The 14314-nt window shown below is 40.8% G+C and overlaps 1 protein-coding gene across 1 annotated transcript; it reads right to left on the bottom strand.

The window, feature by feature from the left end:
* Positions 1-17: 17 nt before the first annotated feature.
* Positions 18-13457, bottom strand: igsf8 (immunoglobulin superfamily, member 8). The gene is made up of 6 exons (XM_017705218.2): positions 12948-13457; positions 9682-10062; positions 8127-8579; positions 5823-6233; positions 4352-4777; positions 18-2350 (listed from the first exon to the last, which is right to left on the bottom strand). The coding sequence occupies exons 1-6, from the start codon at positions 13036-13038 to the stop codon at positions 2217-2219; spliced, it is 1896 nt and encodes a 631-aa protein (XP_017560707.1). The 5' UTR covers positions 13039-13457; the 3' UTR covers positions 18-2216.
* Positions 13458-14314: the final 857 nt, after the last annotated feature.

Raw genomic sequence — 14314 nt, 5'->3', positions numbered from 1 at the left:
AATAACTGATTCACTGATCCTTTGAGACATGCCTCGTTTTCATAGATTATTTATTCATGATCACAATTCACTGTCAGTACTTGCACAGTCAAAATGCAGTGGATCGTGGGCAACTCCTGAACACACAGAATGACCACACAGAGCTTTGAAAACATGAATATTGGCAGTCTAATAGTTATAGTAACAATTCACATTCAAATAAACAAAACAAAGGAAAATACAGTACAGTACAGTATTAAATTGTGTACCGTCAACTCAAATTACATCTGAACCTAAAGCACTTTTATGGGTTAGCTTAGAGACTGTCTCCTAGTCCGTCCATACTCAGAAACAGACAGTAATAGTACCAGTGTAGGAATCAAGAACAAAATGGCCACTGAGCTGTGTGGAACAGCTGTATGAAGTCAGCAGAGTGGCTGGTAAATTCACTGAGAGTGGAGTGTCTGAAATGTAAACATTAGGATTAAGAGCCAGCGAATACTGCGTTACTCTCACTGACTTGGCCATTCCACTCTCAGTCACATGGCTCTGCTGTGTAAGAGGATAAACCCGCTTTCGTGAGCCAGACACTGTAAATAAGTGCTTCAGCACAAAACAGCTTTATTTAGAATGTTTTTTTTCTAATATATCAACCACATTAATAATCAGAGGAGAGGCTGTTAGCCTGGCAAATCGCAGTCGAACACAGCAATCAAATAAATTATGCTGTGACTCCAAACAAGGGACTGAGTCTCCCTTTCCCTTTCTCTTTTTTAAGCTACAACACTGTGGCTAAGCCCAAATGCTAAGTCCAGATGTAAAGTAAAGCAAAAACAGTAAGCCAAAAGGAAGCACGTGGGCGCACAATGATCAGCCTTATTCCTACAGGCTACAACATATATAGTCAAAGGAGGAAATTTAGAATTTCCTTCTGTAAGGGAGACTCATTTCACAGTAATAAATCAATAGCAGTGCAATACAGGCAAGCCACTGAACCAATAAAATACACAAACAAACTCAAAAAACATGGGTTTCAACAAAAAGGATGTATTAATGACCAAAAACAAAGTTTTTAAGGAATGCTTTGGTTCTTGTCCCACTCTCGTCCTTCAGACTTGGCCGAAAAGCTTGGCAACTATTTAACATTGGTCTGATTTGGCTCAACTGTTGTGGAGAGCAACAGCATTTCAAGTAGAGTCCCTGCATTTCAAGCTGAGTCTCCTGACAGCTTAAGTGATGTTTACATACCAATAGTCCTTTATCCCGGTGTGAGGGGAGCAGCCATCAACTTTTCAGCACCAGAATGTTCAGCGTCCCTTATAAAAAAGTGGTTGACATGCATTCTGGTGGTCAAGCTTATTGTGATTATTTTACACATCCTCTATACCTCTTAACTATACCTCTATAGTAGTCTGGATGCATTCGTCAGTGTTTCTAAAGAACAGGGCTGCCACACAGAGTATTTAGTCTATTCCACCCACTAGAAGCTAGTTTCTACCATCAAGGAGTTGCTTGATTACTGGATAGAGTTCATGAACAGTGTGTGGGCTGAAAATGAATAAGTACCTGGAAGGGCTTGTCTTTAACTTCACAAAATTCAGTGCAACAGTCTGGATAGTTGCATAAATACCATAAAAACTATGGTAAAACATTTGTCATGCTATATTAGGAACTCTATAAATGTTTCTTATATGAAAAGAAGGACTTAAGATATCAGAACACATGGAAAACACATAAAAACATTTTTCAAAGTGGTTCATCCTTGGAACAAAACAATAACACAGTAAGGTGCTGACTTAAGATTTGGCCCCATGTGCAATCGGCAACAGCTTGATGTTCGTAACCAAACATGGTTAGGCCTTCTGTGAACAGTGAAAGGAGTGTGGGTTTACTAAACATACTTACCCACTACATCACCTCCTTTTCTCACACTCACTGCTAGTGCACACTTAGTGTGAGTTAATATTTAATCCAAAAGTCAGAGTGGTGATAATGTGAGCGAAACAGTGCAGGTATGACAGAGCTGTGTCTCACACAGGCAGTCAGAATGATGATTATGGTAGTGGAGAAGCAGAACCATGATTTCCTGTCTTCTTTAAAATTTTTTAACTCAGGTTTACTACCAGAAGTCAGTATAGTTGGCTGCTCAGTTGAAGTACAGACCTGGTTTCATTTGTTGTCCATATCATTCCTTAACTGGCCTCACAGTACCTTCTGTAGGGAAGTAGGTTAATTTCCTACTTCCTTATTTGAGAGCGCTGCCTGGCCAGTCGCTTCATGAAGCAGCAGGTTACCGTGGCAATGATAACCACTCCCACAAACAGCGCAGAGGACACTCCAACCACCAGCGGTATAAGAAGAAGGTCAGCAACTGCACAGGAGAGAGAAAATATATGTAAACTCCAGATCGTTACACTGTAATTCTGACCTTACTTATTAATGCTTTCAAGCTGTCTCTTCATGATAATACTCACTGCTTATGCTGGTGAACCAAAGGGGAATTCCACCAATCTTTCAGAATTTTTGCATAATGCTACCATTAAGATCTAAACAGCCATTCAGAGGCATTTTCTGAAATGGTGAAATGAGCCGTTCTAGAGAAACGTACTGAGACAGAATTGTTCACACTGCTTATGATTATAATGCACTAGTACACATAAACCACTTTCACAGACTTTGCTTGCATCCAAGCAACTAATGTCAAATCCCTTTCAGCACTTTTGGGGGTGGTTAGCTTGAATTTTTACTGAAACCAAACACTCAGGACATTCAGTAAATGTAATGAAGCAAACAGCTTTTATTTTCCCTGATTTCTTTTAAGTTTTTCATTACATAATCACCCAACCCAATAAACTACTCTCAGTGATTTCAAACTAATTTTGTTTCCTGAGACAACACTAAAAATCCCAAAATGTATCCTATCTGAATCTAAACGTTATGATTACATCCTTGTCATGTCAGCGTTACTAGGCTACCCTTGCTATCACCAGTAAAGCTGCCAACCCTCAACCACACAATAATTCAAATTACAGTCACAGTATTGATCAGAACAAATCACAATTTGATGTTTTGCTCAAATTGTTCAGTCCTAGCCAGGGGACTCCAACCTCATCCGCAAAGAGCCGGCATAGCTGCAAGTTTTCATTACAAACAAGCACGAGCTCTTTCAACTTGTTTATCAATGGGTCTCGGTCTTCCAACAACTGATCTGCACTCTTGCTTTGCTGGAATGAAAACCACACCACAACAGTGTTTTCTGTAAGAAAAGCACTGTATTCCAGATAAATTACTTTCAGATGTGGCCACAAAGAACAAAGGCAACCGTCTTCAGAATCGTACTCTTTCCTATTCACAACCGAGTGCTCACCAACCATCTTTGCCAAGATAAAGTGTCATGTTTACCAAATATCTGCAGTCAACCAAAACATATTTGCTGGTTTTTTTCTGCCATATCCTGATCTGTCCGACTTTTCCCTTTCTACTACTATTGTTTTGCTCTGATCTAGCCTGTACTTTGAAAACCATTTGCCAGTTTTTTTCCCCAGATATTCTGTGAGGTAAATGAGATGAAGCAAGCAGGCTACTGAACAAAGCTGCTAAAACCCCCGAGTCACTGGAAAAGCAGGAAAAAGAGCCCATGTAGACACAATGCAGTGTAACGTAAAAATGACAACGATGGCCTTTTGTGGTATAAATACTCAGATAAGGCAAGTAGGCTATGGAATAGCCGCTGTTAAAAATGTCAACTTACTGGAATCGCAGCTCACAGAAACAAAACACTAAGCACTAAATGTAAACGTCAAAATGACCATAACTGGCCTCAAGTAGAAATACTTACCAATCTCATGCATAAAAGTGCATAAAACATGCACTAAACATCTGGGAACAGCAGACACTGGGGTTTTATTTAGTCCAAATTATTACATTTAAAAACAATTTTTAGGCAGTCACAGTAACCGTTTTGGCTTTTCTACTGTTAAGGGTATGCAGTGACCTTTTTTTATGCAGTAACCAAAGCTTGCACCAAAAGGCTTTGTTCACAGCGTTCAATGACTTACTCAACCACAAATGATTTGAATTGCCAATCTATAGTTTCTACAGGGCCACATTTCTCAAAAACTCCATACATCATCATTAAAAAAAAGAATGGTCAAAGAGTTCTTCACTACCGACAGATCTGGTCTGAATATTTTACACACAGCAACCAGAGGTAATGAAACTAAAATTACATCTACACATTTTTAAACAAAGAAAGAGGAAGAACTGAATTAAAGTGGAAAAAGGAAGAAAGATATAAAAAAAAAAAAAAGCACAAGACCACATGGCATTTTCTTCCTTTCTCCTTTTAATGACGGTATTTCTTGAAGCTTACCTCGTGCATACAGGTACACACGCACCATAGCTGACTCCGTCTTGGTACCTGTGCTGTACCAGCCGCCATGGGGGTCCTGCGTCCACACCTCTGCCTGGCACTGGTAATATCCCTGATCTCCCTCAAGTGCTGAGAAGATCCGCAGCCTGTAGGTCCCAGCAGAGATGCGGTCGACACTTAAATCACTTCCATTACTGTAGATACGAGACATTCCATCGTAAGTAAGAGTGGCAAGGACACTGCCTTTGGTGTCCTCTGACGGTGTCTCCTCTTTCTCATCAGGGTCCTCTTTCCTTTGCAGCCACTGCACTTCCACCTGGGCTGGGCCTGTGGTCATCACAGAGACGTTGCAGAGCAAGGTAACAGTGCTCCCGCGCTTCAGGAGCGGCCGCCGTGGCAAAACTACTACTGCCGATACACTGACATCTGAGCAAACACACAGAATAACAGAACCTGTCTTACAAAAACTCTCTAGGGCAGAGGACTTTAATTAAAATTCAATAAGGTCCAGTCAAAGAAGATTTCCTAAGCAAATGTCTGGAACATCATAATGTAACTTACTATATATAATAGCTATATAATATATATTAACTTGCATTATGATTCCGTGCCATATACTGTATACTGAAGTAGTAGTTATATCAACATCTTATGTAGTGAACAACTAACTGTTGAATCACCTTCAGTAATATTTCAACAATATTTGTCAGTTCTCTCTTTTTAGAGCATGTTATGACAAATAATCTGGTTCACTTTCTTCTCTAACTGCTGTTTCTCGCCTCTTCATTCCTCTGTGTGTGCGCCACTCACTCAAGTCGCAGTACTCATTGCAATGCACAGATCTGATTGGCTGAGGAGCATCATGTGTGATATTTACAGCACATGTGATTGGTCTGCGAGTTTCCTGGGCCGCCAAAGCCATACTGTAAAGGCTAGAAAAGTATTGCAGATTAAAATAGGATCACCCTGTCGAGATTAAATAATTCTCCACACTTCATCAGTTATAAACCCAGGTCCACACAGGACAGCGAATGGGTCCGGACTCGGACCATGTTCCACCTATTAGTGACTTCTGCTCAAGGATTCTAAATTCTCAATTCACACTAGGGTGGAGAAAATTTTATAATTTAACAACCTACCAGTTATCCAACTGACTGATTAATCGCACCATTATGTACTGCGCAGTTCCCCTCACCTTGCCCTGCTCAAAGCACCACCATCATTCAAAGTTCTGGCTTTGCAACAAGCAGTTTCTACTTTTATGGTACATTGAAACATGAGATCTATTTCTCCAAATTCTTCCTATAGTGTATTGCAACCTGTTGGAATGGCAGCAGGCGTCACATGAACACTGACTTCTCTTTCGTGACTGTAGTTGTTGACCACTAATGTACTTTGTTGACTTGCTTTGGTCCCAATTTCCACATACATTATGCAGGACAATTCGCTATTTGTATCCGCACCCACTCACCTTTACTCCTGAGGCTGACTGTTACTCCATCTGACCTCTGAGTGAGGGTGGCAGGGCTGGACGGTTCTGGACTGGGTCGCCCGGCGTACACACTCACAGCACAGCGATAGACTCCTGCATCTGCTGGATGGGCAGAAAAGCGCCTCAAGGAGAACCTCCCATCAGCCTCCTTCTCCATGCTGCCCCCTCCTCCCCTGCTAGTGTCGTCCCCCCAGCTCACCACCCCATCAGGCCCCATCCGGGCCACCTCAACCTCCACGCCCCCTGATGGTCCACGTCGCATCCACTGGACCAGAAGAGCCGAGCGGTTCCACCAACCAGCACCCAACACCTGGCAAGTAAGGCTAAGAGGAGAACCAGGCTGCAGAGAAACTTCACCAACTGGCACCACGCTGACGGATAGACTGTCCGCTGTGTAAACAGTTATTACTCAGTTAGTGTACAGCAATACTGTAATATGTGGAACTGAATAAATGACGGCAGTGATTTTTAGTCTTGTGCTGCACATTTACAGACTTGAAAAATTCCTGAACAGTAAAGAAAAAAGAAAGAAAAAAAAAGTAACAAGTTCAGAAACCATTGGTTTCCAGCATTGTTCCTACACTGCAAAAATTACGCAACTTTTCAGCCAAAAAAAAAAAAGTTTAAAAAAGTAACCTCATTAACATAAAATGTTGAGTTAATTGAATTTCAGAAAATAAGTTAACAAAAGTAAAACACAAATTATTCTTCTTTTACCTTAATACTGGAAGTTCAGTGAAAATTTTAAGTTAATCAGGAAACTTACTTTAAGCTAAAATGTTGCATCTTTTTTACAGCATAGGAAAGGTTTAGTGATTGTAACATGAACTTTCTGGTGGGTTGGCAGAAAAAAGATCAGAAAAGGCTACTCTTAGAATTTTTTGCTGGCAAATTTCCCCTTCCTCAAAATGAAAAACTCAAATCTCATTTTGATTTCATGTGAATGGCCTGTTCATTACTCAAAACAACAAATTTCCCTGAAAGGCGCTGAGGTTGCATGTATGCTTTTAGGTATTTTCCTTGCTCAAACTAACAGGCTCACTTCAACTCATGTAGAACAAATTAGTTAAATTGCTAATTAATTGAATCAGATTTGTTAAAGAATGGAAAACACTAAAATATGATGGGTTAGTACTGCAGAGACTGGAAATATAATGAAATTGGAGGTATGAAACACAATGAACTCTAAATTTTGCTTAAAAGTGCACTGATTAGCAGTGACAACTTCACTTGACCTGGTTTAGCCAAAGTCCTTATTAGAAAATGTTGTCCCCTTGGTGGCCATCTTGGCAACAAGCCAAACAGCATTTTCAATTAAACAAGAACAGGCTCCTATCTTTTTAAATGGGGAGGTACCTAAAAGAGCTAAACTGATAGCCAAGTAACTGTTTCAAAAACATATTTGAAATCTAGGGTAAAATCTGACAAAATTGCATAACTAATCTGTGGCTTTTCCACAAAAAAAAACAAAAAACAAAAACAAAAACCTGAAAGACATGTTTTTCTGGTTGTTATGTCTTCTGCCCACGCACATATCTACACAACAAGGGAGGGCTTTTCCCTACTGCAGCTTTACCAGAAAGCCGACTGGCTCTTTCCACTGAAAGGCAGGGCTTTCCCTGTAAACAGATATCATGTTGAGGGTTACAAGCTTTCACATTCGCTTCTCAACCAGTGAACCAGCCTCCTTCTCTTATTATATTATCTCTGGTTTAGCCCATAGCTTCAAGGTACATTAAGTCTTGTTTTACTTGTAAGATCCTGGCAACATTGAAAGAGACTGACATTTCCCTCGAGGTCACATTTTACAGAACAACTGAATGAGAATTAAAGTGGAGTGTTTTTAATCAGTAACTGTATATCTAACCACCCTAATCTTGATATAATCTTTCTTTGAAATTTAACTATATGTGGAGCCTGAAAGCAAAAATAATAGACCATTAAAAGAGAAGTACAAATCTGCTTATCAACAAACTTCAGCCAGTAAGATAAACAAGCAAATGTGTCTACAGAAAGCAGCATGCATTTTTAAAAACAAGGTATTTCTGATTATGTTTCTAACTGAATGCTTTGTAAGGGTTTTACATTTCGCACAATAAAACAACTGCCTTTACACTCAACTCACACTCTAACAAGTGATCACAACAAAATTTATCATTCAGACACAATTGCTAGACTTCTCTTAGCACTGTTTGTGGATTTTATTAAGCTCCCTTGACCGGCCTTGAGTTATTATCATCAGTTAGAAACAGACTAGAAGGGCTAAGAGTTGGAATATCTGACCTAGTGGTTGGACAGAGAGGTTTCCCAGCTCCATGGTCCTTTGAGCGATACGTTCCCATTGGCCGGATGGGTCCAAGATCCATTGTGCTGCCTCACAGAAGTACGAACCAGAATCCTCTGGGGCTAGAACACTCATCTTCATCACGTATAGGTCCCTCCCTCCATCTCCACTCTTCTTCTCCAGAGTAATCTCTCCATCTGTGTACCTCTTCTCGTAAGAGCCACCACGGCCAGGAGTCACACGCAGCTCACGATCGAGGGAGATGATCTCTCTCAGGTTGTGGCCTAGAGATCCAGAATCCGTGCTACCTCGCACCCCAAACGTGACAGACACGTGAGTGTGTTGGGCTGACTGGACCGATGCGGCGCACGTAAGCTGAAGCTCTGTCCCCTCCATGACGGGTTGGCCACTCAGAATACGAGAGTGGGTTATCAGCAGTGTGTCCTGAATCACTGCATGAAACAGTAAACAAGTGAAACGCTTCATTCCATAATGCTGTATATTCACCTGTAACACCTGTACCTGTATAGGTACTATAAATCATAATATATCACTGATATGTCTTATATGTGTAAACACATCATGATCAAAAATATTTCTGAAAGGGATCTATAATGTATTGGAATTAAACCAAATATAAACGGCCAGATCACTTCTTGATGCAGTTTGAGTGATCTCATTACCCTAGGTGTATTTATATCTGCTTTTGCATATGGTCAAGTGAACACCAAACATGATATGATCACTGAAAAGGCATGATGATGTCACCTTTCACAGACTTGGTTTAGCGGCTGTAGTTCAGCAGTGTAGCACGCTGGGATAAGCGCTTAGCAGTGATCATTTTGGCTATGTCGCTGTAGTACTGCTTTGTGTTTTAGAACTGTTTAAAAACTAAACTAAAGGGATAATGTTACAGTGCTGTATGTGCACAGTACATGTTCATGAACATATTGCTATTCACTGAGCACTGTACAGGCACAGACTCTCCCACACATACAAATGTGCCCAAATATTGACTACTGCCTCTGGGGCTGCTGTCTTGTTCATTAAGTGCAGAAAGATCATTCTTCTGCCTCCCCATGCTCTAGAGTGACCTACACCTATGTTACAGAGTGAGTCACACCTATAACATAGTTCTGTAAAGCTCCCCAGGATTTTTACTCATTATTCTTGTATTTTCTAAACTTAAAGTCATAGTGAATATTAAAGGGCCCATATCCAACATTTTCTGCCTTTATCCCTTAGAATTAAACATAGTTTTGTTGGTGTGCCCTTAAGACTAGCATACAGAAATGAGCTCTGCTCTGTCCCTCACAAAGCATTCTGGGCTGAACCGCTTTTCATAACTTCAGCTTAAATGTGTGGGTGTAAACTGCTGTAGTCTGAATAGGTGGATATCTGTGTAATGAGCTGGTATTTTGCCAATTTTGTCATCATATCATATTGTGTCATGGTGTGATGCTTGTAGAATGATACATATTGTATTATAATGTGAAGTTGCTAATATGAGCTCCATGTTGATGAAGGTGCAAACAGCTTCTGTGAGTAAGGTACCTTTGACGACCACAGAGGCACTGTAACTGCCTTGATATCGAGAGTCGGTGCTCGGTGTGTAACACTCGTAGCGTCCCTGATCATCCGGGCGGAGCCTCTGAATTACCAGCCTGGCTTGGTCACCAGAGTCCCTCTCCACTCGAACCTCGCCTGAACGAACCCGTCCCTGGAACGGGGTGTAGGGAAACCCCTGATCTCTAGTGGATACAACCCCAATCTGTAATGAACCTGCACCCTCTTTGTACAGGAACCACTCAAAATCCTGTGTCCGTGGACCCTCAAAGCCAGATACGGTGCAAGGCAGGGACAGGGGGAACCCTGCTACGCGGTACAGTGGACCAGTAGGAAGAGTGACCTCACGACACACAACAAGCTGGGACTCTATTATAGTGACAGAAACAGCAACGAGAGAGAGAGAGAGAGAGAGAGAGAGAGAGAGAGAGAGAGAGAGAGAGAGAGAGAGAGAGAGAGAGAGAGAGAGAGAGAGAGAGAGAGAGAGAGAGAGAGAGAGAGAGAGAGAGAGAGAGAACGAGAGAGAGAGAGAGCACATGCCCCACATTAAATATGTCACAGAGTTACATATTCACCTCAGCAATCAATAAGTGGAACAAAACAAATTGGTTTTCATCAGGCAATCCATGAAGCCCACATAGTCAGGCATTTACAATGCACAACTCAATCAGACTGTTACTGGTCAAAGACACCACCCTTTCATAATCTAACAAGCACACAAATACTGTGGGATAGTTAACATGGGATTAGAATGGCACCGGCATTGGCAATATTTCCTTAAAAGTTCACTAAATAGATTATCCTAATAAACAAAATAAGACTTCATCTAAAGGCTATATAAAAACCCACAAAGGCCTGACGTTGCTGGAATAAGCTTTTATAAATGTTTATGTAGGTTTATGTTCTGTTGTCATGAAAAGCTTTTGTAAGAGTCACACCCTACAAAAGCTGCACTTCAGTAAAACGTGACCAGGTTTACTTTGGTTTTCAATAACAATGAATAATCATGTTTATTTTGAGGGTAAATATTTGTGGCAATATTTGCAACAGTGCTTTGCTACATCCCTTTGTTGTGATGTCAGCACTCAAGTCTTTCAGGTGTTTGAACCACCTTTGAAACCTCTGGACCAAAAGAGCTTCAGTATGTAACTTTAACAGCAGTTTAGAAAGGAGAACGGTCAAATTATTATTTAGACAAAACCTGCTCTTGCACCAAGAATGACAATTTGATGAATACAAAGTGTTGTAAATTACACCCTTTGATGCAAAAATATACTTTTGACATGCAGGGCATGATCCTTCCCTCTGAAAAACAGTCATCTACATGAATATGGTTGTTGTTCTACTAATGTGTTCAATGTCACAGTTTATATATCATATGGACTTCATTTGGGGATTCCCACGGCCTGCTTCTCTGGGCTTAAGGTCATTGTCTGCTGATGCCTTCCCCACACTTGGCACCCCCCGCTTGGCCGCCCAACCCCCAACACAAGCGTCTGCTGTGCAATGTGAATAAAAGAGCTTTATCTGAGTACTACCTAGTGCTCAGACCGCACTGTGAAACTATGATGTCAGAGCAGTGAACTCATGTAGCCCATCTCACGGTATGTATAGATTGTTGACCAGCTACTTTTTGTGTTCTTGTGGAAATCGGACCAGGGTCAAGACAGTTTATCAATGTCCTCAACTTACGGGATCTCATCAGGCACGAAATGTAGATTCCAAAACGTATAAAACTGTATAATCTACACTGAAGAGTATATTAAAAAAAATCCAATCCCAAATCTATGGATAAGAACGCATCCCATGGGGTAAATTCATTCTGCCAAGTATGATTTCAAACTGCAGGCAGTAAGGGGAATACTATGGAAGCCCACTATATGTTGCGCAAGTACGTCAAATTTATCTCAAGACCGTGACTTTATATCTTGAAAGAATTACCTATTTTCAATTACATTAAATTACTGTATTTAATACGGACTTAGTATGGATTTTGATATTCTGCATTAAAAGTTATTAAATAAATTAAAAAGTGTGTAATTATTTGGAGATAATAATCCATTATCACAATACTCTATGCCATTATTTTGACACAGTAAGTCAAAAAATTTGAGAGAGTTAGTCATTACTTATTAAAATACCCTTCCCTGGAGTGTCTTCATCATAAGCCATAGTGCAATTCTAAACATCCTTTAACTTCCCTTTACCTGTGACTCAGCTCCGGAGGTGATGCTAAGCGTACCTACACACTGTAATTATTTCTCCTTATTTGGGCACATGGCCCAGCCACACCTCACTGTATGGCAGTTTGATGACATGGTGACACACCCCGACGCAACACGCAAAACCTGAAAAACGAGGCAGGTGTTTCAGGAGGTGGGTTTGAAGTGGGCGCTTCCCCCCACACTAGCTCTGGAACAGGCTTTAAGCGGATCACACAGGCTCATTACAGCACCACTGGGCGTGTTGAAGAAGCAATCCTGGAAAGCTTTTACTCAATGAAACTTGGGCCTAAATGTTAAAAATATGAGTTAAAACAGCTTAACAGGTGAGTGAAGCCAGCAACTGGGCCGGATTAAGACCCTGTGCTGCTCCTGGGCTTTACAGCAATAGTGCCCCATCCCCACAAACCTACCAATAATTGATAATAAAGACTGTTTGCCAAAAAGGTCCTGGTTTTACTGAAGATTCGTAACATTGGTTCTTTGCAAAATATCTAACTCTGGTCCATCAAAGACCTTGTGAAGATCAATTAGGCAACACTATAAAGTGCCAAAAGGATCCTGTCTATGTTTTAACCACGTAGATGCCACTGTCTGACAAATTTACACAATGATGATGCTTTTTGGATATTTAAAGCTGGTTTTCAGGCTTGACTGTTGTAGAGTGTGAATAGATTTAAACTGACTGTTCCAAAGAGTGTTATAATAACAACATCTTAAAATAATTTAAAAATCAAGCCATTTTTGGAGCAACCTTATCGGTTGCAGCTATCTAGCCACAGAGATCTCAGTGGCCCTGTAGCATCTAATGCGTTTTGAATGGAGACACAAACTTCCATCATCACAAATTACACGACCTGCCGATTCCCCTTTGGCTAATACGACACGACGCAATCTCGGAATCTAACTTAGAGCCACGAACTCAATCGGATCAAACACACCACACTATTACGTTTAGGCGATGTTCCGGGCTATAGGCAGCAATCTGATTGTGGATTAAAGTAACAGATGGGTGCAGCAGGATGGACTTACCCCACACAAACCCGATGATGAGCAGAAACGTTAGCCGCCTCGGTGCCATCATCATCCCGCTGTGGTCGCCACAACACAGTCGCACGCCCATTCACGCCTTTAACTCGTCTTATTACGGCGTGATTGGACCCACATAGCCACTTGACAGTTCTTTATTAGCCGGAGTGTAGGTATCCAAATCCAGAACACAGACGACTAAAATAAATAATTAAATGGAAGAACAAGCAAACAAAAATCTAACGTTAGCTCAGTTTGGCTAACGTGGCTAACCAGCTCGTTCAGTCAAATCGTGTTATTCAGTTTAGTCAGCGTTAACTATGTCCCTAAATACCGCCTACATACAGTTATCCCATTACTCGTAGGTTTATGGCCCTGTACTGCGGCCAATATACAAACATTTAGTTTCAAGTAAGGCAGATATTATATTAAAACGCAAGGCTGCTCTGTTTTAAAGCTGCCCGCCTGTTTATCCGTGCAGTGGGCGGTTTGTCACCCTCGGCGGCTCAGCACGGCTAAACTGCCCTGCCACAGCCAGTAAACACCCTCTCACCTGATTGGTCTAAAAACAAACCGATTTTCTCTCAGCCAATAGCCATCAAATGCGATAGCGCGGCGCTGCATCGACGTGTGTCTGAGCCAATCACAGCTTTTGTCGGTATCTGAAAATCGTTGTCACTAAAAAAGATGTTTGTTTTGGTAAACCGTAGGCCTGCATAACATGATACAGACTCAGACATACGACCGTCTTCGTTATTATCATATACATTTGTCATCTACACGTTTATTTCTCCAATTTTATGCATATACATCTCAAAATTATTTTCTCATACTTTCAAAATCTGATTTGCCTACGTCCACATAAAATCCCGAATAAAAAAATAAAAAAGTCCCAAATAAAAATCCCAAAACGTCTCCCATTTCAACATGATATGCACAATCTATTATACGTCAATAAAAACTAGGTTTATAATGAGGCTACAATGTGCAGCCAACCCCTTTAGAATTCCCATTCGTTAAATAAATCACGCAAGAGCAGTTTTATAGGAATTCGTTTCATGCTACCAGTCTAAGTCAAATTCAAGTTAAAATACAAGTCTCTCCAGGGACTGTTTTAACTTTGACATTAAAAAGATCATTAAATGTGGAAAAAAATTAAATGTGTAATTCAGTGTCAAAATTATATGAGCTCTCAGTGTGTGAGACAGGACAGACATCTGTAAACCATGGCCCTGTAAAAATTAAAGACCAGTTAAGCAAAGTGAACAAAGAGAGGAAGAAAGCGCATTCTGATTAGGAGAAAATGTTTCAGCCTTATACCAGTTTTCAATTAGTGAATGAACGCAGTAGAAAGATAAATACTTAAAATC

Source organism: Pygocentrus nattereri, chromosome 26 (assembly GCF_015220715.1).
Source record: "Pygocentrus nattereri isolate fPygNat1 chromosome 26, fPygNat1.pri, whole genome shotgun sequence".
In the NCBI taxonomy this organism is placed as follows: domain Eukaryota; kingdom Metazoa; phylum Chordata; class Actinopteri; order Characiformes; family Serrasalmidae; genus Pygocentrus; species Pygocentrus nattereri.
This window is presented reverse-complemented; position numbering and strand designations above follow the sequence as displayed.

Coding starts and splice junctions, on each gene's coding strand:
- igsf8 (XM_017705218.2), bottom strand. CDS start 13,038: ATGGGCGTGCGACTGTGTTGTGGCGACCACAGCGGGATGATGATGGCA. Junction 8,580..9,681: donor TGCCTCTGTGGTCGTCAAAG/GTACCTTACTCA, acceptor TGTTTCATGCAG/TGATTCAGGACACACTGCTG. Junction 2,351..4,351: donor TGTGTACCTGTATGCACGAG/GTAAGCTTCAAG, acceptor TCTCCTGTGCAG/TTGCTGACCTTCTTCTTATA.